Below are 23,994 nucleotides of genomic sequence, written 5' to 3' on the forward strand. Positions count from 1 at the left end.
ACCAACGTTCCCACTAAAATACATTTCCTAAACTAATTTATTTATTATTTATTTCGGTGCAAGGTTGTGACTTGGGGAGGGAAACTCACCTGAGAGGAACTAAGCTGACCGGATTTTGAACTGAGTGGCACTGCTTGCTCCTTTGAATAATGACTTACTGGGAGACTGATACAAATTTTTTCAAGTATTTTTCAAGGCACTTTCTGAAGTGTCTGAGAGGAAGGCTCTCTTCCCAGACTGATGGAACCCTTGGTGCTCTGTCCGTTGCTTGCTGGTCCTTCTGCCTGCAGGATCATCCTCTAGGATTGTTAGCAGGGGGTTATTTCCCCGTCTAGGCAAACGCTGGGCCTCAATACTAACTACACCGCCGCACCCTGGTGGTGGGCCTGAGAGCGCCCACACTTATACGCTCGCCCTCATCATGGCGTCTCATTTCCACTGGGGCAAGAGTGACTCCAGTAGCGGGACTGGCTTTGTGGCCCTTAGAAGAGTCAGGACAAGAGTTCTCCGCTTTGCCCGGATAGAGCAATGTCATGGTGACTGGAGGGGGGGGGGCGGGCATGGAGGCAGATGGCCTGAGTTTGCATCCTGCTCCCCCCGGAAAGGTCACTAGCTGTGACCTTGGCAAGTTAAAGGGCCTCTGTACAGCATGGCTTCTTCCCTTTTGAAGGGGAGAGTTAGTGACTGCATGGTAGTGAGGGGCTCCAGTCCTAGGCACCTGGGAAGGGAAGAAAGAACCACTTGAGTCCAAACTTTGTGACCAGCCTGGGCAACACAGTTGAGGTTCTTGTCTCCAAAAGAGAGGAGGAAGAGGGAGAAAGATCAACTTGGTTTGTGGGATTGTAATGAGGATTGAATAAACAATACAAAGAAAGCACTTTTCAAAAGTGCCCATGGGGAGCACTATATAAACGTTTAAGATTACTTAGTTATGCTAAGGAATTAACCAAGTGTCTCCCTAATTAAAGACAGAGGCTGTTAAAGACAGCAACCTGCTCCTGTAGCCACCACAGCTGACAACCCCTGCTGCAGAATTCCTCCCCAGTCCAGAAGAGCATCAGTACTCATAGGAAGCTAGGTTTGGGTACGGCTGCTCTACTCCAAAATGCTCCCACTGGAGACAGCAAGAACCGACGGGCTTTCCTCAGAGACTATTCGTTATCCATGGCACAGAACAGTAAAACCCCCCAAGTCTTGTGAATTCAGCATCCCTACCCCTCACATCACCCTTGCTCCTTATTCCAACATGCAAGCTTTGCAGAAAAGAGCAGGTGGGAATTTTGATTGTACAATATTTTCTCCAGGTCACTTCAGACTAAGCAGATGGAACCAACCTAAAATCTTGCAGAAGCCACTAGGTTTAAGGTCTACACTCAAGTTGCAAAGTCTTGGGAACCTGTTCCAAGGGATTGGGGGTGGGGTAGGGGGACTCTTTATGGAAACGTTAGTCATCTGAACTAAACAACCACAAAACCAGTTGATCTTTAATCCCAGCACTCCCAGCACTCAGGAGTCAGAGGCAGGTGGATCTCTGCATTTGAGATAAGCCTGGTTTACAAAGTGAGTTCCAGGCCAGCTCCAGAGATAGGGAGGGAAACCCTATCTCAAAAAAGAAAGAAAAAGAGACAATGCTGATTAATTTCCCAGCTCTGGCCGGTGGCGGCGGCGGCGGCGGCGGCGGGGGGGGCGGGGGGCGGCGGCGGGGGCGGCGGCGGCGGCGGCGCACGCCTTTAATCCCAGCACTCGGAGGCAGAGCCAGGCGGATGTCTGTGAGTTCGAGGCCAGCCTGGACTACCAAGTGAGTTCCAGGAAAGGCGCAAAGCTACACAGAGAAACCCTGTCTCGAAAAACCAAAAAAAAAAAAAAAAAAAAATTTCCCAGCTCTGAAAAGAACGTCTTACTTTGAAGCATATTGTACTATCTAGACATTCAGACTTTAAAAGCCTCAGAGGGCATTTATTTGCACAAATATCCACCAATGGCTTCCTTTAAACATACACCCCTTTCATCCCAGCTGGTCTATACAGCCGGCCAGCCAGGACCACACAGTGAGACCCTGTCTTTAAAAAAGAAAGACAGAAAAGAATCACGCCCGCAAAACAGCTTGCTCAAAAATAAATAATTGTTCCACATTACGGTGTACATATAATATGAGTGAAGACCAGGGAATCACAAGTTTGCAGCTTGCTTGAGCTGCAAGAAAGTCCTTTTTCCAAAAAAACAAGCCGACCTCTCTGTTTTTGCCACATTTGATGTCTCAGAATTCTGGTTTCCTGAAATTGAGATAGATGCAGCATGTGGCTATTTCTAGGTCTTAGGCAAGTGGTTTTCTTTGTGAGCAAGCTCCCTGCCATCAGAACCTGACAGCAACAAGGGCAGCAGTTCTAGGCAGAACTGAGGCACAGCATTCATTCCCCAGTGTCAGCCAGAACAGGTTCACATCATCTTTTAAACAAAATCAGGTTTGATCTAAAATTCCCTCACACAGAAACCAAACCAAAGAAACAACAGCAAACAAAACAAAAACCCAATTGCCCTAGTAAAAGAGAAATATCTCTACGATATGAGTAACAAGGTGAGGAAGCTTGATGGGTTTTTTAATCTTAAAGAGTTCTTCAACTCTGACCACACCCTTGATGTCTAGATTCTTCCCTCACTAGAAGTCAATACCATATAAAAATACCCCCCAAAACAATATTTAGACCATTAAAAACATTCCTACTGAGATGAGCTGGAGAGATGGCTCAGCAGTTAAAAGCATGTGCTGCTCTTGCAGAGGACCCAGGTTTGGCCCCCAGCACCTACATCGGGCCCCACAACTGTCTGGAACTCCTTTTCTAGAAGATCCAACACCCCACGTGGTGCACATGGATAAATGCAGGCAAATCTTTAAATAATTAACGTCTATAAATAGCCGGAGATCTTTTAATCAAGCATAAACCTTATTTGTGTGCTTTTCTAGAAAAATCATTTGAACTTTGCAAAGCACTGCTGCCTTTCAGTAGGTGTGTGGTGGTGTGTGTGTATGTCGGGAACCAGGCGGGGGTCGGGGGCAGGGTGGGGGTGGGGGACAATGCAAAGAACTTTGAGAAGTCTAAGCTTCCTTCTGAATGCACGACCTCAGGCCTCAGGTGATTTCCTTTTTTTCCTTCCTGAGTCTCACCTGATCTATGGAGATAAGAACACTCCCAGCTCAAAAGACCTCAAAGCCCTTCCGGTAGTGGTGAATGAAGAGTCCTCCATATGTGTTTTGCATGGCCTTCCTTGGGAATCTTATAGGTAGGTACCTTCCCCCGCAGCCCAGGGATGAAGACCAGGAAAGGGGCTGCATAGATTCTTCCCGGGAAGAAAAATCCCACCGTTTCAGGGCCTGTAAAGTACTGCATATTTTCAGTCCGGAGCAATCCTACCCCAAAACTGGACCATCAGGGATTCTAGAAGGCAAATAAACCAGAGCAAGTGGAGCCCCAGGGAGTCCTCCTGGCCACTTACAAACAGGGTCTTCCATTTTCAATGGTCTTTTCAAGCGGATGCTGGCGGGGACCGTCTTCTCGATGAGTTCATCAATGCTCTAAAATTAAAAAAAACAATGCCAGCTGGTGAGCAAGACAGAGTTATAATGCCTGAATTAAGAGAGCCACCTCTGTTTTTCATCTTCAAAGGCTGGTAGGAACCTCATCTAAATCGTCTAATTAGGATTTCTTTTAAAGTAAAACTTCAGGCAACAGAAATCTTTTCGAGGCAAAGAAAAAAAAAAATGATGGAGCCGGGTGGTAAACCCGCCACTCCGGGTTCGATTTTAGTCTGCAACTGAAAGCTGGCCGATTAATGCACTCTAAGCAGGGGGTCTTCCTCCTGCAAAATTAGGGTTCGTCTAGAGTTGCGGACATTTTTTAAATGCACTTTTAAAGAGCGGGAACAGCAGAAAAGTTAAGGTGGGAGGAGGAGGAGGCACCAAGATTAAGAGCGAGCTCGCACCGAGCTGGGGCCCGGGACGCCGGAGGAAGGCAAGGTGGGAGTCCGGAGGCCCCGCGGGCTGAGCTCCGCGGGGTGGAGGGTGGAGGGCCTTACCGCCAGCCCCAGCGCCTGCAGCATCTCCCTCTGGTCTTTGTCTCCCGGGCCGATGTGTCTCCGAGCGAAGTCATCGTGTCTGGGCAGGAGGCGCTCCAGGAGGCGCGAGGCCCCAGCCGCGCCGCGGTCCCCGCCACCGCCACCGCCGCCGCTGCTGTCCCGGCCCCGCGGCGCCCAACTCAAGCCCGCGCCCCGGGCCAGGCGGTGGCCGCCCCCGACTCCGCGGCCCAGGCGCAGCCCCCATGCCCTGGCACACAGCTGCATGGACGCAGCCGCCGTCACCTCCCCAGCCCACGAGGGTCAGCAGCGCTCTCCGGCCCTCCTCTGGCCCCAGTGCCCCGCAAGTGGCCGCTGCAGTCCTCGGGTCCCCTTCCCGACGACTGCGGGCAGGACGGGAGGATGGACGCTCGCAGGCAATGAATGAGTGCAGCGAACGGCACTAACTCTGGCAAAGTTCGTCCTCCCCTGGAGGCACCTGCTCCGCACACTTTAAGCGTCGCCCGAAGGCGGGCGGTAGGATGGGGCCAGGAAGCCTTTAGCCAATGAGAGTGGATTGCGGGGCGGGGGCGAGGCAGGCTCCTCCCTTTCTCTCTCCTCTACTCCACCTCCTCCCGCTTCTCCCTGCTCTTCAGCAGCTGGGTGGAGTCCCCTGTCTGATAGCAGGGGTTCCGAGGTCCCCAGTCTCCCTTCTTACATGGGGTTCCGAATGCTGATGTGGGATTCAGGGTGCTCCATGGGCTCGCTCGCTGGCAAGATGTAGGGCCCGTTGTGGCACCAAGGCAGCCCTAAAATCCGTAAAGTTCCTGGACCAATCCACTGAGACAGAAGGGAGACTCCAATAGTTTTAGTTGGTCTCCACGGGTTGATTTTAGGATCACATCTCCTGAAAAGCATTATAGGCAAATGAAGGTTCTTTAATAGTTATGAAATTCTGGGCAAAGAGCACAGCCTCTAAACCTCTTACTGACTCATTTTAACCTTTTTCTTAAAGATTTATCTTATTTTTATTTATTTGTTTGTGTGTGTGCATGTGTGTGCTTGTGTGTGTGCGCACACGCGAGCGCACGTTCTCAACCCCACATTATGTTTGCATGCATGCACATCATATGCTTGTGCTTTCAGAAGTTACAAGTGGGCATCGGATCCCCTCCAAGTAGAGTGGCATGATATGGTGAGCTGTCCTGCGGGTGCTGATAACTCAACTCAGATCTTCTGTAAGAGCATCAAGTGCTCTCAACCACTGAGCCATCTCTCCTGCCCGCCCCCTTGGAGATATGATATGATATGATATGATATGATATGATATGATATGATATGATATGATATGATGGGGATCAAACCCTGGGCCTCCAATGTACTGGCAAGGGTTCTAGCACTGAACTACACCCCCCAGCAGCTATCTTTATTAGGTAAATGGATCTCTCTCCCTCCATTCCCACCCCCCTGCAATGGTTTGATACGCACCTATTCCTGAATTAAATCTTCCTTTGCTTGAAGTACTTGAGTATGCTGTTGGTATATTGAATATATTTTGTTTTCCTGAATAAAACTAAACAGAAATTGTAACTCCAGTGCAAACATCTTCAGGAAACTGACTCCCAAAGACAGAAACCTAGTACTGGCTACGTGACCTTTATACATAAACTTGACAATGACTTTATAGTCACAGGGAAAAGAGGAAATGGTGGGTCTTAGGAAAGAGACAAGAAACAGTCTAAACTCTCAGGGGTGACTGAAGTGCCTGTTATGGCCAGGTCTTTGGTAGACAAGATAGTTGCTAAGTTAGGTCTTTCCATTGGAAAGGAAAGGTTAGGGAGGGTTAAGAATGCTGAAGAATTTGTAGATTAAAATGATAGGTCAGAAAACTGGAGACTTCAATGCTCTGAAGGAATCTCTTCATTCCTGTTGCTATGGAAAATGTTTAATAAATCATTTAGACCTAATCATTTGACCCTGTGGATTACCAAATTTCCATGCAAGCCGACTTCATAACTTTATTTGGTCTTTTATCTGAACGTTGGAATGAGGACATTTTAGTAGTTTGGGATGTAAGTGATTATTCTGAACAGCAAATTCTATAGTACTTGGGAGGTGGAGACAAGTGGCTCAGGACTTCAAGGTCATCCTTGGATACAAAGGGAATATGTGTACAACCTAGCCTGTATGAGGCCTTGCTTCACCCCCAACCTAATTTTTTTCTTCCCTGAGTCTCCCTTGCTTGCTGAACCAGTTCCTCCTTTGTTGGCAAATTGTATGGCCATACCTTCCTTGAAGGTCAATATTTTGTTCACCATAAAGACATTAACGCTGCAAGGACCTGTCTACATCTCTTAGCTTCCAGACCCATAACCTAAGTCAGGTCTTAGCATACTCCAGGAAGGTGAGCAAGACACCTAATGCCAGATGAGAAGTTTTTACAGGGAACAAATCACAAGGTGTTGCTCATCTGCATTATCTTGACAGGATTTCTGCTTGAAATCTGACACTGAATTCTAGAGGAAGTGAAAAATCGAGGTAATATGGAAATTGCTGATATGTTTGCAGCACCAGAGATTATGTATTTAGTTATGTGATGATTGCTATTAATTTTCAACTTAACCAAATCTATAATCACTTGGAAAGAAACCTCTGGGCATGCCTGCTTTGGATAGGGTATCTTGAGATGTAAAGATCCTTATTCTGTGAGTGGCTCCTATTCCCAGGGCTGGTATCCTGGACTGTATAAAATGGAGCAAGTGATATAAAAGCGGAGCACAAGCATGCATGTGTCTCATTGCTCTTCTGACTGTAGACATGTGACCAGCTGCATCAAGCTCTTGATAACTTTTCCACCATGATGCATTGTAACCTGGAACTGTGAGCCAAAGAAACCCTTTCTCCTTTATGTTTCCTCTATGTGAAGAGTACTTCTTCACAGCAACAAGAAAAGGCGGGGGTGGGGAGGGGTGGGGGGCTGGGGGGTTGAGTGGGGGTGGTAAGGCAGTACAACAGCTCAATCAGGAATGGCTCTCAGTCTGCTAAATTGGTTGGTGAAATCCAACACAATGATTTCTCCTGTAAACTGGGCTAACATACCCTGATCCTTGGTGTAGTTGAGAAGGGAGGATCCGAAACGCTGATGGAAAGGAACATAAGAGTAGAAATTTCACATGCAACACAATCTTTCAGAAGACCGTCCTGTCGCCAAAGCTTCCGGAAGTCCTTTGGTAAGCGGAACAGCAGCAGTGTTGGAGGCACGGTACTTGCTGTCCTCCAGGGGTGCTCATAGTGTGAGACGGTCCTGAGGAAGTGCGTTCCTGTATTACAGGGCAGTAACAGTGGACCCCCAGAGTGGTAGAAGCCAGTGACAGCACTAGCCAGCAGAAAGGTGGGAACTTCAGCCTAACAGGCAGTGACCCCGATGACCTACAGGGTTGTCCAGCCTACTAACAGCTTACTTGATCTGATAAACTAAAACTGGAAAAGTCACTAAAACAGAGACCTCACTTGAACTGTGACCCAGTACTTAGGTGCCTCTTAGTTGAAGTGGTCTTGTAAAAGGATCCTGCTGCAGATACACTATACACCTTGCTTCTGTTCTCCACCAGCAGAGCTGTGGCTACTTACCAAAGAAACAGAAAATATCCAGACTCTGGGTGGATTGTTATTACCTGGTTCTATGAGGACCCTAAGTCCCGCAGAGCTACAGAAACAGACCACAGGCCACAATGAGCTTTGAAAGACAGCTCACCAATGGAGACCGGGGCTTACGGTTATAATTCCAGTTTATACGGGGCATGAGGTCATTACACCCATCCTTGCCATAAGAAAAGGCCAGACATGCTTTTTTTTTTTAAAATCAGTTAATTAATAAATTAATTTTTGTGAAATAACGATGTAACTGCAGACCTCCAAGGTGACAGTGTAAGGCAGCATCATAGACCCTGTGATGTCGGAGTACTTATGGGTTCCCAAATATGGAATGCTTCGTGAATTTACATGTCATCCTTGCACACAGGCTATGAAAACCTCTGTATCTTTCAAGTTTTAGCATATGTCATGACATGAGAACATTATTATTATTTTTTAATTGGGGGCTGGAGATATGGCTTAGCGCTGTTCTTCCAGAGGACCCTGGTTTCATTCCCAGGACCCACAATCATCTTTAACTCCAGTTACAGGGGATCTGGTGCTCTTTTCTGGCCTCACACAGCACCAGGCATGCACATGGTACACAGACATACATGCAGGCAAACTATCCATAGACATAAAATAAAAATAAATTCAAAAACAATGCCTGGTGTGGAGACACATATCTTTATGATATGAGGGAAATTCGCCCCCCCCCCCCCGGAGTTCTTAGTGTCCTTAATAAAAGAATTTAAGAATGGAGTCAAGTGGAAGCACAGGCACTATTATTAGAGTTTAAAACCTTAGGTCAGGCACGCTGTAAAACCTCAGCAGCTGCTTGGGGGGGGGGTGGTGGTGGTGTGGAGCTCAGACACAGGACCGCCAAGCATCCACTTGGCAGGGAGGAAGCTTTAGAAAGTAAAAAAGCCAAGATGTCAGAGAAAGCTTGCTTACTGAGGGAAAGAAGAAAAGGCAAAGTTACAGCCTTACATGCGGTCACAAGCTACTGCAAAGAGCACGCAGAGATTCTGGGGAAGCAAAGTCCAGTAGTATCTCATTCAAGGACCGATTGTTCTGCCTATCTCTTCAGCATGGCTTAGGGTGAGTACACCTTCCCTGAGGGGGTCCTTAGTCAAAGTGAACCAGCTGGAATGGAAGGTCTCCACCCCAAGGCCAGACCGTCCATTCTTCTGACCAGTTTTTCTACTCTAAACTGCCCCCTAAAATCATTTAGAGTTCCAAAGATATTTCTGACGTTAGCTTAGAAAAAAACTGGTTACTTTTCTTTGGAGTCTTTTTACTCTGAGTAGCCAATTTCTTTCTTTTTTGTTTTTGTTTTGTTGTTATTGTTGTTTTTCAAGATAGGGTTTCTCTGTGTAGTTTTGGTTTCTGTCCTGGATCTTGCTCTGCATACCAGGCTGGCCTCGAACTCACAGAGATAACGCCTGGCTCGGCCTCCCAAGTGCTGGGATTAAAGGCGTGCACCACCACTGCCTGGCTAGTAGCCAATTTCTATCTCCTCTGTCATCGTTTAGTTCCAGCACTCAGGAGGCAGAGGCAGGCGGATCTCTGTGAGTTCGAGGCCAGCCTGATCTACAGAATGAGATCCAGGACAGACACCAAAACTACACAGAGAAACCCTGTCTTGAAAAAAACAAAAAAAACAAAAACAAAAACAAGACAATTTATTGTGTGTGTGCTCATATGTTCATATGTCACAGCACATATGGGGAGGTCAGAGGTCAACCTTGTGGAGACAATTGTCTCCTTCCTTCTTCCAGGGATGGAGCATGAATTGTCAGGCTTGCACATAAGTGTCCCTACTGGATGAGCCATCTTGGTGGCCGGAAAAACCAATTATATATATACACTGAGATCCCAGAGAAAAATACACTTCAGTGTTTACAAAGACAAGGCCAATCTAAAGAAATTCAGCAAGATCCACTTAACCAAAAGAGAAACTTTTGGAGCTACAAACGTGTACAAATGTATAAAAGATACTTTTGGTGAGTTGCTGGTCTGACTTGAAGGGAATGTGGTCTTGGAGTGAGGGTGGGAAGGCTCCCATACTTACAAGGGCTTTAACTTCCAGGGACCACACCAGGTTTCAGGGTGAAGCTTTGAGAACTATCTCTCTGTTAACAGGAACAGATTAAAGAGAACCAAGGTGAAGCATGCATGGAATGTGTACTCCGTTTCCCTCTCTTTTCTTCCTTTCCTCCTCTCCTCCCCTCCCTCTCCTCTTCTTTTCTCTTCTCTCTTCCTTTCTCTCTTCTCCTCCCCTCTTTTTCTTATCTCTTCCTCGTCTTTTCCCTCTTCTTTTTATTTCCTCCTAATCTTCCTTCTCTCCTCTCCTCCCTTTTCTTCTCTCCTCCTCCTCTTTTTTTTTTTTTTTTTTGTCCTTTTTGAATAGGGTGTCATATAACCCAGTCTGACCTCCAGTTCTGGGTTGACCCAAGACCGGCCTTGAACTCCTGATCCTCCTGCCTCCACCAGCCCAACACTGGAATCACAGCCCTGCATCACCACACCCAGTGTGCCGAGAACTTTCTTCATAACAAAAGCCTGCTCTCCCCAAGAAAGGACTTCACCAGCATTTTATTCAAATGGAGGAATGGAATTCCCCTCCTTCTAACCTTCCCAGGCATAGCAGAATAAAAGGTCATGATCCACAGGGCTAAGTACTTGAGGAAAAATCAACCGGAACTCTGCAGCTAGGGAAAGAGGAGGCGGGGAGTAGAAATGTTGAATCACACAGAAACTCAGAGAAACGTCACAGCTCAAGACCAAGGCCGTGAAGGCACCACTGTGATCAGAACACCATAGAACTCTCACTGTCCCCACAAATTACCACAAGTCCAGTGAGGCTCCCATAATGGCAGCTGATGCAGAAAACCTTTCAGAATATCGAAGGAGATACACAAGCAAGGTCACTAGAAGAAATGGAAGCACTCGTCATCTTTACCCATAGAAAACTAAACACAGCCTAACTTCCCAGCAACATTAAAAGAATCTTAGGCTGAGAGATGCTCAGTTAAAGCATGCTTGCTTCAAAGTCTGATCAATCCAGCACATTGCTCAAACATCTTAATGAGATCTGATCTTTTGCCTCAGGATACATGCAGGCAGAATATTGTATACATAAATAAATCTTTAAAAAAAATTAATCCTTAATCTGACTTTACATAATGTCATATACATGACACACATGCACACACACACACACACACACACACATACACACATGCATATGTATATGGCATTGTGTATATATTAAGCATACAAGGGAATAAGAGGTCCAAAGATATACTTGGCTTTAGTTTAGAAATAAATTGGTTACTATTCTTTGGAGTCTTTTTTACCCTGAACTAAGTAACTAATTTCTATCTCTTGTTGTCATCATTTGGTCCCAGCACTCAGAAAGCAATAACACATATATAGCATGTGTGTATGTGTATATATGATACATAATATATTAAACATTATATACATATATATTATAAATAGGTACTTTTTTTAAAAAATGTATTTTTTTATGGCTGGCGCACACCTTTAATCCCAGCACTCGGGAGGCAGAGCCAGGCGGACCTCTGTGAGTTCGAGGCCAGCCTGGTCTACAGAGTGAGTTCCAGAAAAGGCGCCAAAGCTACACAGAGAAACCCTGTCGTGAAAAACCAAAAAAAAAAAAAAAAAAAAAAAAAAAAAGAAAGAAAAAGAAAGAGAAAGAAAGAAGGTAAGAAAGAGGGGGGAGAAAGAAAGAAAGAGAGAGAGAAAGAAAAACAAGAAAAGGAAGAAAGAAAAAGAAACTTGGGTTGTACTTTTGTCAGGGAACCACGACTTGCTCAGCGGGATTATCTGGACTGCTCAGCGGGATTATCTGGATATCTTCAAGGGCCATAAACTGCAGACAGAATGTCTGCAGGAGCATACTGCTCTATATCTATTCCAGTTGTCATGGCACATTCCTAAGGTCCCTTCTGGAACTGAGCACAGCAGGAGGTATAAGATGGTGGCCCTACCCTTAGATGGGGGCTGTATTGCCTTCATAGCTCCTGTGTTTATTCGCTATGTTTCCTTATAAAAGGCTTGCTTTGTCCACTTCCTGTCTCTTTTTCTTCCATGGCCTTTATCCCCAAAGACTGGTCTCTGCCCTCTTCTCTGCCCTTTCTCTTTTTCCTCTTCTCCCCTCAGCTCTTGTCTCCCCAATAAACCCTCCACATGAGTTCTGTTGTGTGGTGTGACTTTCTGGGGCCCCTTGGCTCCAACCTGCCATGGTCGCCTACCACTGTTTTTAAATACATTGTAACACACATTCCTCTCACAGCCAGTTCCAAAGGCCTAAGAACCACGTGGTCAGTTTTACCACAGCGATGATCCCACTTTCAGCCCCAATCTGTATCAATTACTTTTCTCGTGACCGAACACCTGATAAAAAGCATCTAAGGGAGGAAGTGCTTATTTTGGCTTATGGTTGGAGGGGATGCAGTCCATCGTGGTGGAGAAAGCATGTTAGCAGAAGGGTGAGGTGGCTGGTGATGTGTCTGCATTTGGCAAGCATAGAACAGTCAGGAAATGGGCTAGAGTAGAGAACTTCAAATCTTGCCGCTAGTAACTCACTTCCTCCACTGAGGTTCCTCCTACAAGTACAGGCAGCCACCAACTGGTGACCAGCTGTTCAAACACATGGACCTATGTGGTACATTCTCATCCAGTCCACAAAAACAGTGCTCCATCTGTAGAGCCCGTGGGAAACTGATTCCACCTGTGGCCTGTGATATGGCCCAGGGACTGAAGTGCCAGCTGCCAACCTGCCAACCTGAGTTTGATCCCATGGACCCACATGGTAGAAGAAGAGAAGTGCCTGCTGCAAACTGTTCTCTGATTTCCACAAGTGGGCTCTGTGGAAATGTGTACACACACCCACACACGCACACCCAATCCCATACATGCACACCAAAACCCACACATGCACACCAAAACCCACACATGACACACCCAAACCCACACATACACACCAAAACCCACACATGCACACCAAAACCCACACATGCACACCAAAACCCACACATGCACACCCAAACCCACACATGCACACCAAAACCCACACATGCACACCAAAACCCACACATGCACACAAAAGGAAAAAAAATTGATTTTTTTCTTGTATTATTCCTTTTTTTCTTTTGTATTATTTTGTTGTTGTTGAATTTGCATTGGTTTTACTTTAGTTAATCAATTAATTAAATTTGAAGCAGGGCCTCTGTATAGAGCCCTGGCTGTCCTGGAACTCTATATGTAGACCAGGTTAGCCTCAAAACATTGTTTCTATTTTTTTTTGTTTTGTTTTGTTTTTGTTTTTTTGAGACAGGGTTTCTCTGTGTAGCTTTGCACCTTTCCTGGAACTTGCTTTGGAGACCAGGCTGGCCTCGAACTCACAGAGATCTGCTGGCCTCTGCCTCCCGAGTGCTGGGATTAAAGGTGTGTGCCACCACTGCCTGGCAATGGTTGTTTCTATTTTTATTGTTGTTGTTATTTCAGATTTTTGAGGCAGGGTTTTATGTAGCTCAGGTTGGCCTCAAACTCACTATGTGTTTGATGATGACTCTGAACTCCTGATTTTTCTGTCTTCATTCCCCATGCACTGAAATTATAAGTGTATGCTACCACAGTTGGCCAAAGTTTTATGTATGGAAAAAAGAAGCTTTTTATAATAAAATGCAGTGGTTTTTTTTTTTTTTTTTTTTTTTTTTAATGGAAATGGTATCACACAGATGATGTTCCTACTCTTGCCGGAGTGAGGGCGCTGCTCTAAGCAATGATCTCTGCAGCTCAGCTCTCAGTCTCCTTGGCTGAGTCCGCCCGTCTCTTCTGCTTTCTGAAAGCATACATTGCAGCAAATTGTTTAATCTTGCTATATCTCTGAACATCATTTGTAAAATACAATAATTTCAAGCTATTACTGTTGCTTTGTTAAGGGGAAATGTTTGTGCACATCCAGGTATCTTATCACTGTATATGTTCGCTCTCTTTGCAGTGGACAGTGGTTACTGCAGAGACTTCATAGCTGGTCAAAATGATAAGAAAACATGAGTGCTGAATACCCAGCTTTAAATGGGACAGCTAGGCCACTCCTCCAAGCCTCAGAGTGTAACAGGCCCCCAGACCTTAGCACAGCTGACGCCATGATACAAGTGCCAGTTTGGGCCATACAATTCAGCACGTAGACAGCACCACCTGCCAAAGCGAAACAAGGACCTAATCCAGCCAAGTCCAGAGTTCTGGGAAAGTCTCTAAATGCACTCACCTGGTGTTTTGGCTTTTGTAGTTCTGCTTCTGATTAACTGTTCTTGTTAACTAAAGTGTATAAACCCAGAATATGTTTTTTGTCCTTAAAAGCTCACCCTGAGAAAAACTTGGGGCTACACTGGGATCCTAAACACCTAGTGTAGTCTCTGGCCCGCTAATAAAGATTTTCTTTTTCTTTTTCTTTTCTTTTCTTTTCTTTTTCTGGTTTTCTTAGACAAGTTTTCTCTATATAATAGTCCTGACTGTCCTGGAACTTGCTCTGTAGACCTGACTGGCCTCGAACTCACAGAGATCTGCCTCTGCCTCCCAAGTACTGGGATTAAAGGCATGTGCCACCACTGCCCAGCTAACAAAGACTTTCTATTGGCTTAAACCAGTGTCCTAATTGTCTTCTATGGAGGATGCTCTATACCAAGAGAGCATTGTCGAGGAGGGAACAGAATAAATGTAGGAGCCAGAGGAAGCGGTGGAATGGTGTGGAACACTTTCTTCCATTGCACCCAGGAACTCACTGGGCTGTGATTACTTCCACAAGGTCGAGCCCATCACATCATATCACAGATGAGAGAAGGGCTTCTGAGGCCCTCACTCCTCCCTGCAGACCCATTAGCAGGTAATGCCTACTGAGAGGAGAGGGAGAAAAGTTCTTCAGTGGTGTAGCTAGCCCATGTTCCCTCACCCATGCTCATTTTAAAGACCCGGTGGATCTTTAGAAAGGGAAGTGAAGGGTCAGCAGGCTGACTCAGTGGTCAACGACCCTTGCCACAAAAGCCTCAAGGATGAGTTCAATCCCTGGAACTCACACAAAGGTGAATGGAAAGAACTGACTTCACAAAGTCCTCTGATCCATGTGTAGCTGTGACATGTGTGTGTGCCACCCCTGGACACACACACACACACACACACACACACACACACACACACACACTAATAATACTAATAAATATGAACACAAAATAAATAATAAAAAGAAGAACAAGTGTTGGATAATTGAGTAGGAGCGGGAAAGAAGAAGTAATGAGGGTGAGTATTATCAAAGTGCATTATATCCACTTATTAAAATGTCCAAATGAACCTATTACTGTGTATAACTAATATATGCTAAGAGAATAATAACATTGAGGTACAAGTAAATTTTCATTACTCTTCTTCTTCTTATATTTCCAATGTGTTAGGCTTCACACTGCCAAATATTTGAACAGGCTACTCTTCCTATTTGCTTTCAGCACGCTTTCCTAACTTGGGTGAGTCAACATGATGCAATGAGAACAAGACCTTTGGGGTCATTTGCTGGCCTCAAATCTTGTCATAAGTACCACAGGATGCAGAATGGCAAAAGCTGTATCATTCCAAAGATCTGGGGCTACGGCAAACCCGAGCAATGTCAGGTATGGGATAATGGATGCCAGGGAGACAGGGCACTTGGACATTTTTCTTACCTCTAAACCCCAATGCATATCTCCATTATTAGCTAACATGGAAGGGAGCTGTATGTAGTGATGATTTGACGGCTAACCATTTCAGTATTAAACAAGATGTAAAAATCTCCCCAAACTCGTCTTGTAATATCCAAATGGGGAGTGGATGACTGTCATTCTGCCCTGAGCACAGTCCTAGGACTTGAGCTGTCAGGATGAGCCAGCAGCAAAGCCCCTTCCCCCATTTTACTAAATAAACAGGCACTTAAAATTAGCCTGAACTCAACTTGCTTTACTCTCTCCATAGGAGCGTAAAAGAACAAGTCAGAGTGCTAACCCCACTTAAAAATCGAACGAAAAACAAGCAAAGACGAAAACAAGTCCAGTGTGTTAACTTACGTGGATTTCTGTGTCTCCAGCAGGCTCTGCTGCATGTCTGAGCTCTGGAAATGTCACATCACAGAGATTAAGGTTCCAGGCTGGGCCAGCTGTAGGTAGAAAAGACATATTCCAGCTCAGTCTGGACCTCCCTTTTGGCATGGAGAGACTTGTTAAAAAAAATGGTCATTTCAACAAGGTGTGTTAGCACACACCTTTAGTCCCAGCACTCAGGAGCAAAGGCAGGTCTACAGAGTGAGTTCCAGGACAGCCAGGGCTACACAAAGAAACCCTGATAAACAAACAAACAAACAAAAAGTTTTTTTTTTTTTTGAAAGGAAGTGATCCTGACCTTAGAGGCTGAGGAATAGTTCCGAACCTTTACAATGATTCAAGGGTGTCAACAGTGCCTGATGGCATAAATAAACGCAAGTGGTCCCTGAAGTCATTTACCTGAGTGGCTTTCTGATATTCCTTTTCAGAACTACATAAACCAGAACATTATCTGGGAATTCTATTTTAATGACTAAAAAGATACATACATGTGAGCTTTTGTTTCCATCAAGACTACCTCCTTCACTCGGGTATTTTATATCTTCTATGGATGCTGGTCCAGCTCGGCTTTCAGTCTGAGTTAAGGCATTGCTCAAAAACTTTTGACCACCAAGTGGCTTGCACTCAAGTGGTCCCAAATAGCTCAGGCTGTCTTTACTTATACTTAAACAGAAGGTTTTTTTTTTTTTTTTTTTTTTTGGTTTTTCGAGACAGGGTTTCTCTGTGTAGCTTTGCGCCTTTCCTGGGACTCACTTGGTAGCCCAGGCTGACCTTGAACTCACAGAGATCCACCTGGCTCTGCCTCCCGAGTGCTGGGATTAAAGGCGTGCACCACCACCGCCTGGCTTGTTGTTGTTTTAACCAGGGTTACATGAACAACTTTATTATTGGCTTCTTTTTTTTTTTTTCAAGAAATACATCCTGTTTAAGGAATACATCATGATCATTTTGAAAGCCCCCATTGTTCCCCTTTATGCTTTCCTAAATATACCTTCCCACCCCCTGCATAACCTTAGTCTACACATAGAGTTCAGCATTTTTTCAGGCTTAACTAAATACCGAGCCAGACACATCCTGCTCTGCAGCACTTATGTCAGCTGGCAGTTACCGTGGTTACAAAGTTAAAATGTAATAGACATGGGCACGATGCTTTAAGGACAACAATATTCAAACTCAGACAATTCTTTCATTTCTGCAAGATATACTTTTATACAGTTCCCTTTTTCTACAAGAGGATCCCATGTCTCAATCTCTCTGTAAAAGGCAGACTTTGACAAATCACTCGTTTCCCATCCATGTTTCTTCCGCCAATATAAGCTCCTATGTATGGTAAAGATGGATCTATCCATCCCATATTTTGCATTGTATTTTTCCTCTTGCAGCATGCCAGATCCTACCAATGATTCTATGCCTGGTGTCCAGGGAACTTACTCTCAACAGCTGGCACCATGTGCATCCCTGAGGTTTTTTTCCCTAGTCTGTGTGTGCATGCCCTGCTCTCCTTTCCAGAACTGTGAGACATGGTTAATGTTCCAAGTGTCATTTTCTCATATGTACCTAACTGTCTCCATTGAGTCAGAAGAATTTCCAGGATTAGGAGTTGTAGTCTGTGGTCCAGGCTGTTCTGGAACTCATTACATAGCCCTAGTATTGGCTTTGAACCCATAGTAATCCTCCTGTCTCAGCTTTCCCAGCACTTAGATTCAGTTGTGAGACATCATTTCCTGTCTTAAGCAGTCTTTTGAGATATAACTCTAGAAGCCACCAAAATCCTATATATGGATATCGCAAAGACTTTTGAGCTGGGTTTTCTTTGAGAAGCCCCTGCCCACACTTGGGTTGTGCAACTTTTCCCTAAATGCCTCTTTTTCTTTCAGCCTCCATGCTTGAGCTATTTTAAAATCCCTTCTTAACAAACTTCAATTCTGCTCCCTCCTGGCTCTTCCTGAAATTCTTTTCTGTAGCAGAGTCAAGAATCCCAGCTTCAGTGGTTGGAGAGATGGTTCAGCAGTAAAAAAACACTTGCTGCTCTTTCAGAGAACACAGAACTTAAAGCATTCGAGTGGTGACGCTCAACTGTCTGTAACTTTAGTTCCACAGGATCCAGACACTGGTCATGGACATGCAGCACAGATATATATATATATACACACAGGCAAAACATTCATACACATAAGTCACAAAAAAAAAAAAGAATTGGAGCTTCATACACAAACACATAAATAAATGTAATTAAAGAAAAAAATGTAAAACATCAAACACTTGCTAGGGAACTTTTTCCCTTTCTTTTTTGGTAAAATAACCAGTCTTCCTGGCAGAAACTAAGATATTCTAAAGAAACACGTGTTATCTCTTTAGGTTGGAGAATAGCTCAGTGGTTAAGAGCACTTACTGCTCTTGGAGAGGAACTTGGTTCAGTTCCTAGCACTTACATGGTAGCTCACAACCCTCTGTAACTCCAGCTCCAGGGGATCTGGCATCTCTTCAGACCTCTGTGAGCTCCTGCACTCAGGTGGTAAACATCCATGCATATACTCAGACACATAATACACAAAAATAAATTAAATTTTTTTTATTAAAACTTTTTTATATATTACATTCTGATCATGGTGTCCCCTCCTTCATCTCCTCCCAGATTGACCCCACCTCTCCACCATACCAGCTATTACTCTCTTAAGAAAACTAACAGACAAGTAAAACAAGTAAACAAGAGTAAAAAGAAAACAAAGAAAGGAGCCTGAGAAACACACATACACATCACATACATACACACTCATGCACATGCATGCACAACCCATAAAAACACAAAATTGGAAGCCATAATGTATAAGCAAAAGACCAGTAAAATAAAAAAAAAATACCCAAACAAAATAATATGAGACGAAAAAGTCTCCAAAAATACCTTTGAGTTCATCTTATGTTGGCCATCTACTGCCTGGCATGGAGCCCTCCCTTAAGTGTGGTTTGCACACTCAGTGAGACTCCCTTGAAGAAACGAATTTTTCTCTGTGAGTAGTTATCCACTGGAGAGAGCTTCTTGGTTAAGGATGGGAGCTTGGGTCTGATTCCCTTCTCAGTCCTGGATCCCCATCTGGCTTGGACCTGGGTAGGCCTTGTGCACACTGCCATGGTCTCTGTAAGTCCTGTTGTATCTGGAAGACACTGTTTCCTTGATATCATCCATCCCCTCTGAGTCTTACTACAATCTTTCTGCCTCTTCTTCCATACAGTTCCCTGAGCCCCGAGAGGAGGAGTTTGATGAAGACATACCATTTAGGACTGAGTGCTCCACGGTCTCTCACCCTCTGCACATTGATTTTTAAACAGGTGTGCCCCCTTCTTTGGCTGTCAGACTATTCAAACAACAGACCCACTAACTGGAAGAAGAAAGCATTGGAGGGCAGCCCGGGGAGGAATTTGCCTCTTGGAGATTTACAACTTGTTAGATGATCTTGCAGGAAAGAGTTGGAGCTGAGACAGTGATGGGTGGGACCGCCCCTTGGCTGGACTGTTTAGTCCGCATATCTCTTACCTTCTATTTAAACCTTACTCTCAGGTTAGGAGCCTGAAGATGGACTTGTGGGAATCATTGGGTCTTTGTCTTCCTTTCCAATATGACTATATTTTCACCATCAATTTGGCACTTTTTCCCCTCTGAGACAGGGTTTCTCTGTGTAGCTTTGGAGTCTGTCCTGGAGCTTGCTCTGCAGACCAGGCTGGCCTCGAACTCACAGAGATCTGCCTGCCTCTGCTTCCTGAGCACTGGGATTAAAGGTGTGTGCCACCATGGCCCGGCTTAATTTGACTCTTTTAATTGGCTTATCCAAGACAGATGGTTGAACCTGGCTTATTGGGTCATAATTTGTGACCCTGAGTCCTATAAAAAAGATCATAGAATGGTCCCTTAGTTGTGTTGGATAAGATTATAGCTGATAAGCTAAAACTGAGGCCACAAGGGATGCATAAGGCAATTAAGACATTTTTACAGGTTTATTTGTGGAACTCCCAGAAAACTGCTGGTTTAAATGTGGGAAAGGATTCTTTCCTATTTTCCCTATTTAAAAAAATCTTTAGGGGCTGGAGAGATGGCTCAGCGGTTAAGAGCACTGGCTGTTCTTCCAGAGGTCCTGAGTTCAATTTTCAGCAACTACATGGGGGCTCACAACCATCTGTAATGAGATCTGGCGCCCTCTTCTGGCCTGTAGGCAGAACACTGGCATACATAATAAATAAATCTTTAAAAAAAAAAAAGTTATAAAAAAAAAAAAAAATAAAAAAATCTCCATGTAAAGGGGATACTGTCTCTTCACAGCAAGTCTTGTTAATTGTGCCGGAATTCTTGATTCTCAGCTGGAGAGGCTTCAACAGAGCTCTGGAGTGAGGGTCTCCTTCCCATGTCCCCTAACTTCTCTCTGTCCCATCTCAGCTCCACATAAGGTGTCCTGGCTGCTGCTGGCCTGTGGTGTAATTCAGTACTCTATGGTCAGAGTTTTATACCAACAGGTCCCACGAAGTCAACTTCAAAGGTCACTCTGTGGCCAGCTTGTGAAAAAAGCAAATAAAACATGGGTGGCCCATGACGTCTACATAGACCTCTGGAAGAGCACACGGGTCTCCTCTGGATGTTTTAGAATCCAGGCACGTTGGATTTAGAAACTTTATCTTAGTTTTTATAAAGAATAAAAATAAAATGATGTGTGTGTGTGTGTGTGTGTGTGTGTGTGTGTGTGTGTGTGTGTGTGCTCTGAGAAGTCAGGAAACAATGTGAGAGTCAGTTCTTTCCTTTCCCCACGTGGATCCTGGGGCTCAGAATGCAGCCTTGGTGGCCAGTGCCTTTACCTGCTGAGCCATCTCACTGGTATGGATTTAAATTCCTTATAAGACGATGAACAGTTCAACCACATGTGGGCACGGAGCCCAGATAGTCTTCAAGTTAATGAGGGGAGCTAGGTACAGCCAAAATTGAGGACAACGATAGGAAAAACAACCTTTCCCTCCTTTATTTTCAGGTTCTCTAGCTGCAACCACGGAAGACAGCAATATCAAACTGGTTTATCAGCATCAGCATCTCCTTGGAACACATGGGAATACCCGAGATGCAATGCAAAAATGTGTTTAGAAATCTGGGTTTCGTAAACGTAATCAGCACTCGAGCAACACATCTGTGAGTCGACAGCTGGCTACAATGACTCCAGAAAGCAAAGACAAGAAAATGTTGAAAAAAAAAAAAAAAAAAAAAAAAAAAAAAAAAGAAATCTGGGTTTCTAAAGTATCACGTGCTACACTCAGGGGTGCGGGGAAGCAAGCAACTGGGAAGTTGACGAGGGAAAGTATGTGAGCAGGATTGTTCAGAAAGTTTGTTCTGCAGATTTAAGTTGCAGCCCTCCCTATTGATGGGCCTTAAGAGCAACACCCGGAGGGCCAGGTGGTGGCGCACGCCTTTAATCCCAGCACTTGGGAGGCAGAGCCAGGAGGATCTCTGTGAGTTTGAGGCCAGCCTGGACTACAGAGTGAGATCCAGGACAGGCACCAAAAAACTGTACAGAGAAACCCTGTCTTGAAGAAGAAGAAGAAGAAAAAGAAAAAAAAAAAAGAGGGACCCTGAGATACCGTCTATAAACGCTCATCTCATTTATAGAGATAAATCTTTATAACAAAAGGAAACCCTCAGTCTTATTGTCACCGGTGCTCAGGGTGTGGTGGAGTGTTTCCAGGTTCTTGTCCTCTTATCCAAAGAACTGGCTCACGCAGATTGGAAAAGAAGCAATGGTACCAATTAGAGGACTTGCTTTCTAGATTGACAACTGGCCACATAAGGAGGGTATACAAGGGCTCTATTGTTTGGGGTTTCCTTTTATGGGGTTCGAGAGGAAGTGGAGGAGTTTGGTTACTAATGGGCATCATGAGGGTGGGTCTCTGTTTTGATTGACAGATTTAGCCATATAACCATTTTTCCTGCGGCACATGTCCCTTCCTCTAATGCATCTGATTTTAATCATATGCATGCCTGATTGTGCACAGGTATCAGATGATGAACAGGGGAATTCTGCTGGAACCTTTGCTTGGAGGGCAATTTGCTTTACTGCATATGCATCCAAAATTGGTTCAGGCCAGATCTGCCTTTCTATTTCTCATAATTAGATAAAGTAGGAATATATTTGAATAGAAGCTATCTAGCTTGATCACCCTGGGAGGAGAAACTTGTGCCATTATTCAGAGAGGCATGTATGGTCAGTGCATTTTTTTTGGAGATGGATGTATGTGGGTATTGGTATGTTTAGATAAAGGAGGTAGGCTGTCAAGTGTACTATTGAGGGGTGTGTGTGTGTGTGTGTGTGTGTGTGTGTGTGTGTGTAACCCAAACCAAAGTAAGTCCTAGGTTAATAAGCTTTTCCCTGTGCTTGCCTGACTCACTATATCAGGATGGCTTGCTCTCAGTGGCCTTTAGTTTAAAATAACCTGCATGCCAAAGGGGCATATTATATTCTGGTGCACTTCCAGCACAGATGTAAACATCTGCCTTTGTTAGGGCCAGCCTGGCTCCTGGTGAAAAGCGAGGCTTCCTGATGAAGAAAGCTGTGGATAGCCTTTGGGGGGCACGTAGGGAGGTCCATGGGGCCAGTTTGTAACTCAAGGGGTGACTTAAGGGTGGAGTTGGTCCTTCAGGGGGTTGGAATCTGAGACATTGCTAGTGGAATCTGTGTGGCAGGAAAGATTTTTTTTCCCTGCCAGCACTGGGCATTTGCCCTAGGGCAGTCTTTTAATTTTATTTTTTATGTTACGGCAGGCTAGCAAGCAGGAGCTTCACAGAAAGGACTAGACACTTGAAGTTAAGGAAACAGCATACAGCTTCAAGCCTTGGGTGCTAGGGGTCTCCATCACTCAAGTCCTGGTGTTACAGATGTGTGCCAACTCACTCAGCTTCCAGCTGGCTAATGAGCCAAACAGCTTATTGATATAGACAGATGGGATGTGCTAGGCATATGCACCCATCACGGTAGTCCTAAGAAGGACTGTTGGCATCAATCCTGACAGAGTTCCTCATGGAAGAGAAGTTATTCTTGTGCCAATCACAGGCCTTTTGTTGGCTCATCAGACCAAGTACTTTCCTTCTAGTCTGAGTGAAAGTGACTAGCAGGTCATCTAGAGTTCACTGAGCCTTGTGATGGCAAAAAAATGTGAAGCAAACTGTTTGAGACCGTCACAGTATCTATTGGAACTGAAGTTGTTCTTCAAGCGTAAGCAGCTATAATTTTTCTGTAGCTTCCTCGAGGTGTCTATGGAGTGCTCAAAGTAGCCACTCTAAGTGTGAGGACAGTCTTGCTGGTGGCTTGGCTGACAGTCTTTCACTCAAGATAACGGGGCACCAGAGTCAAATAATGCTCTTCTAATGAGTCAAATCACCCAGGTTCCCACCTTAGCCTATTTAAAGGAAAACACACACACACACACACAGGAGTGCATATAAAGCCAGGCTTGGTGTACTTTGTAGGCGTCACCTGTCTCTGAGGAGTTTTGCTTTGTTATTTGTTCGCTTGTGAGAGATAGTCTCTCTAACATAGCCCAGGCTAACCTTGAACTGCCGATTCCTGCTCTAGAGTATAGGAGTTGCAGGCATGTACTTTCCCATCCGACTCAGGGGATGTTTTAAAAAAAAATTCATCTGCTTAAAAAAAAAATGGCTGTTAGTCATGCAAGCTTCCAAAAGAGGGAAGCAACCAATAGCCCTACCTAGCTATGATGCATATGAACCACAGCCATGACCAGCATGGCATGATAACCCTAAGGCTACAGTAGTAACATGTATACCTTGGTGGTAACCAACAGCTCTCTAATTGGACTTCAGACCTGCTCAAAATGAGGGAAGTCATGCCTGGTACTGGAAACCTCACCAACTACCCAGGGCTTGTTAAGTCATGGATCTTGGGAGAGAATCCACGACAGTCACCTAACTAAACCAGCATAATCCATAGCTGTATTCTAAATATTCCTCCTGTATCCACCCCTCCTGTATCTTTACCCTTCATGAAAGAAACCTCTCTCTGCAACAGATGGAGACCATTACAGAGAACCACAGCCAATCAAAATGCAGACTTGTGGAGCCCAGTCCCTAATGAGACATCTACAACACAATCCCTGCACCCAAGGCTCAGGGATC

At 44.8% G+C, this 23,994-nt stretch overlaps 1 protein-coding gene and 1 pseudogene across 1 annotated transcript in view; both read right to left on the reverse strand.

Annotated features, from left to right (window-relative positions):
• Positions 1-4,563, reverse strand: part of Gldc (glycine decarboxylase) — an 88,762-nt gene extending 84,199 nt beyond the window's left edge. Inside the window, exons 1-2 of the mRNA XM_028894684.2 lie at positions 4,072-4,563; positions 3,493-3,571 (exon numbers count right to left, since the gene is read on the reverse strand). Coding sequence (XP_028750517.1) covers positions 3,493-3,571; positions 4,072-4,335 — 343 coding nt within the window. The 5' untranslated portion in view covers positions 4,336-4,563. The remainder of the gene's footprint in view (positions 1-3,492; positions 3,572-4,071) is intronic.
• Positions 4,564-8,021: 3,458 nt separating this feature from the next.
• Positions 8,022-8,122, reverse strand: LOC114711013 (annotated as a pseudogene).
• Positions 8,123-23,994: the final 15,872 nt, after the last annotated feature.

This window comes from Peromyscus leucopus, chromosome 1 (assembly GCF_004664715.2).
Source record: "Peromyscus leucopus breed LL Stock chromosome 1, UCI_PerLeu_2.1, whole genome shotgun sequence".
NCBI classification, from domain to species: Eukaryota; Metazoa; Chordata; class Mammalia; order Rodentia; family Cricetidae; genus Peromyscus; species Peromyscus leucopus.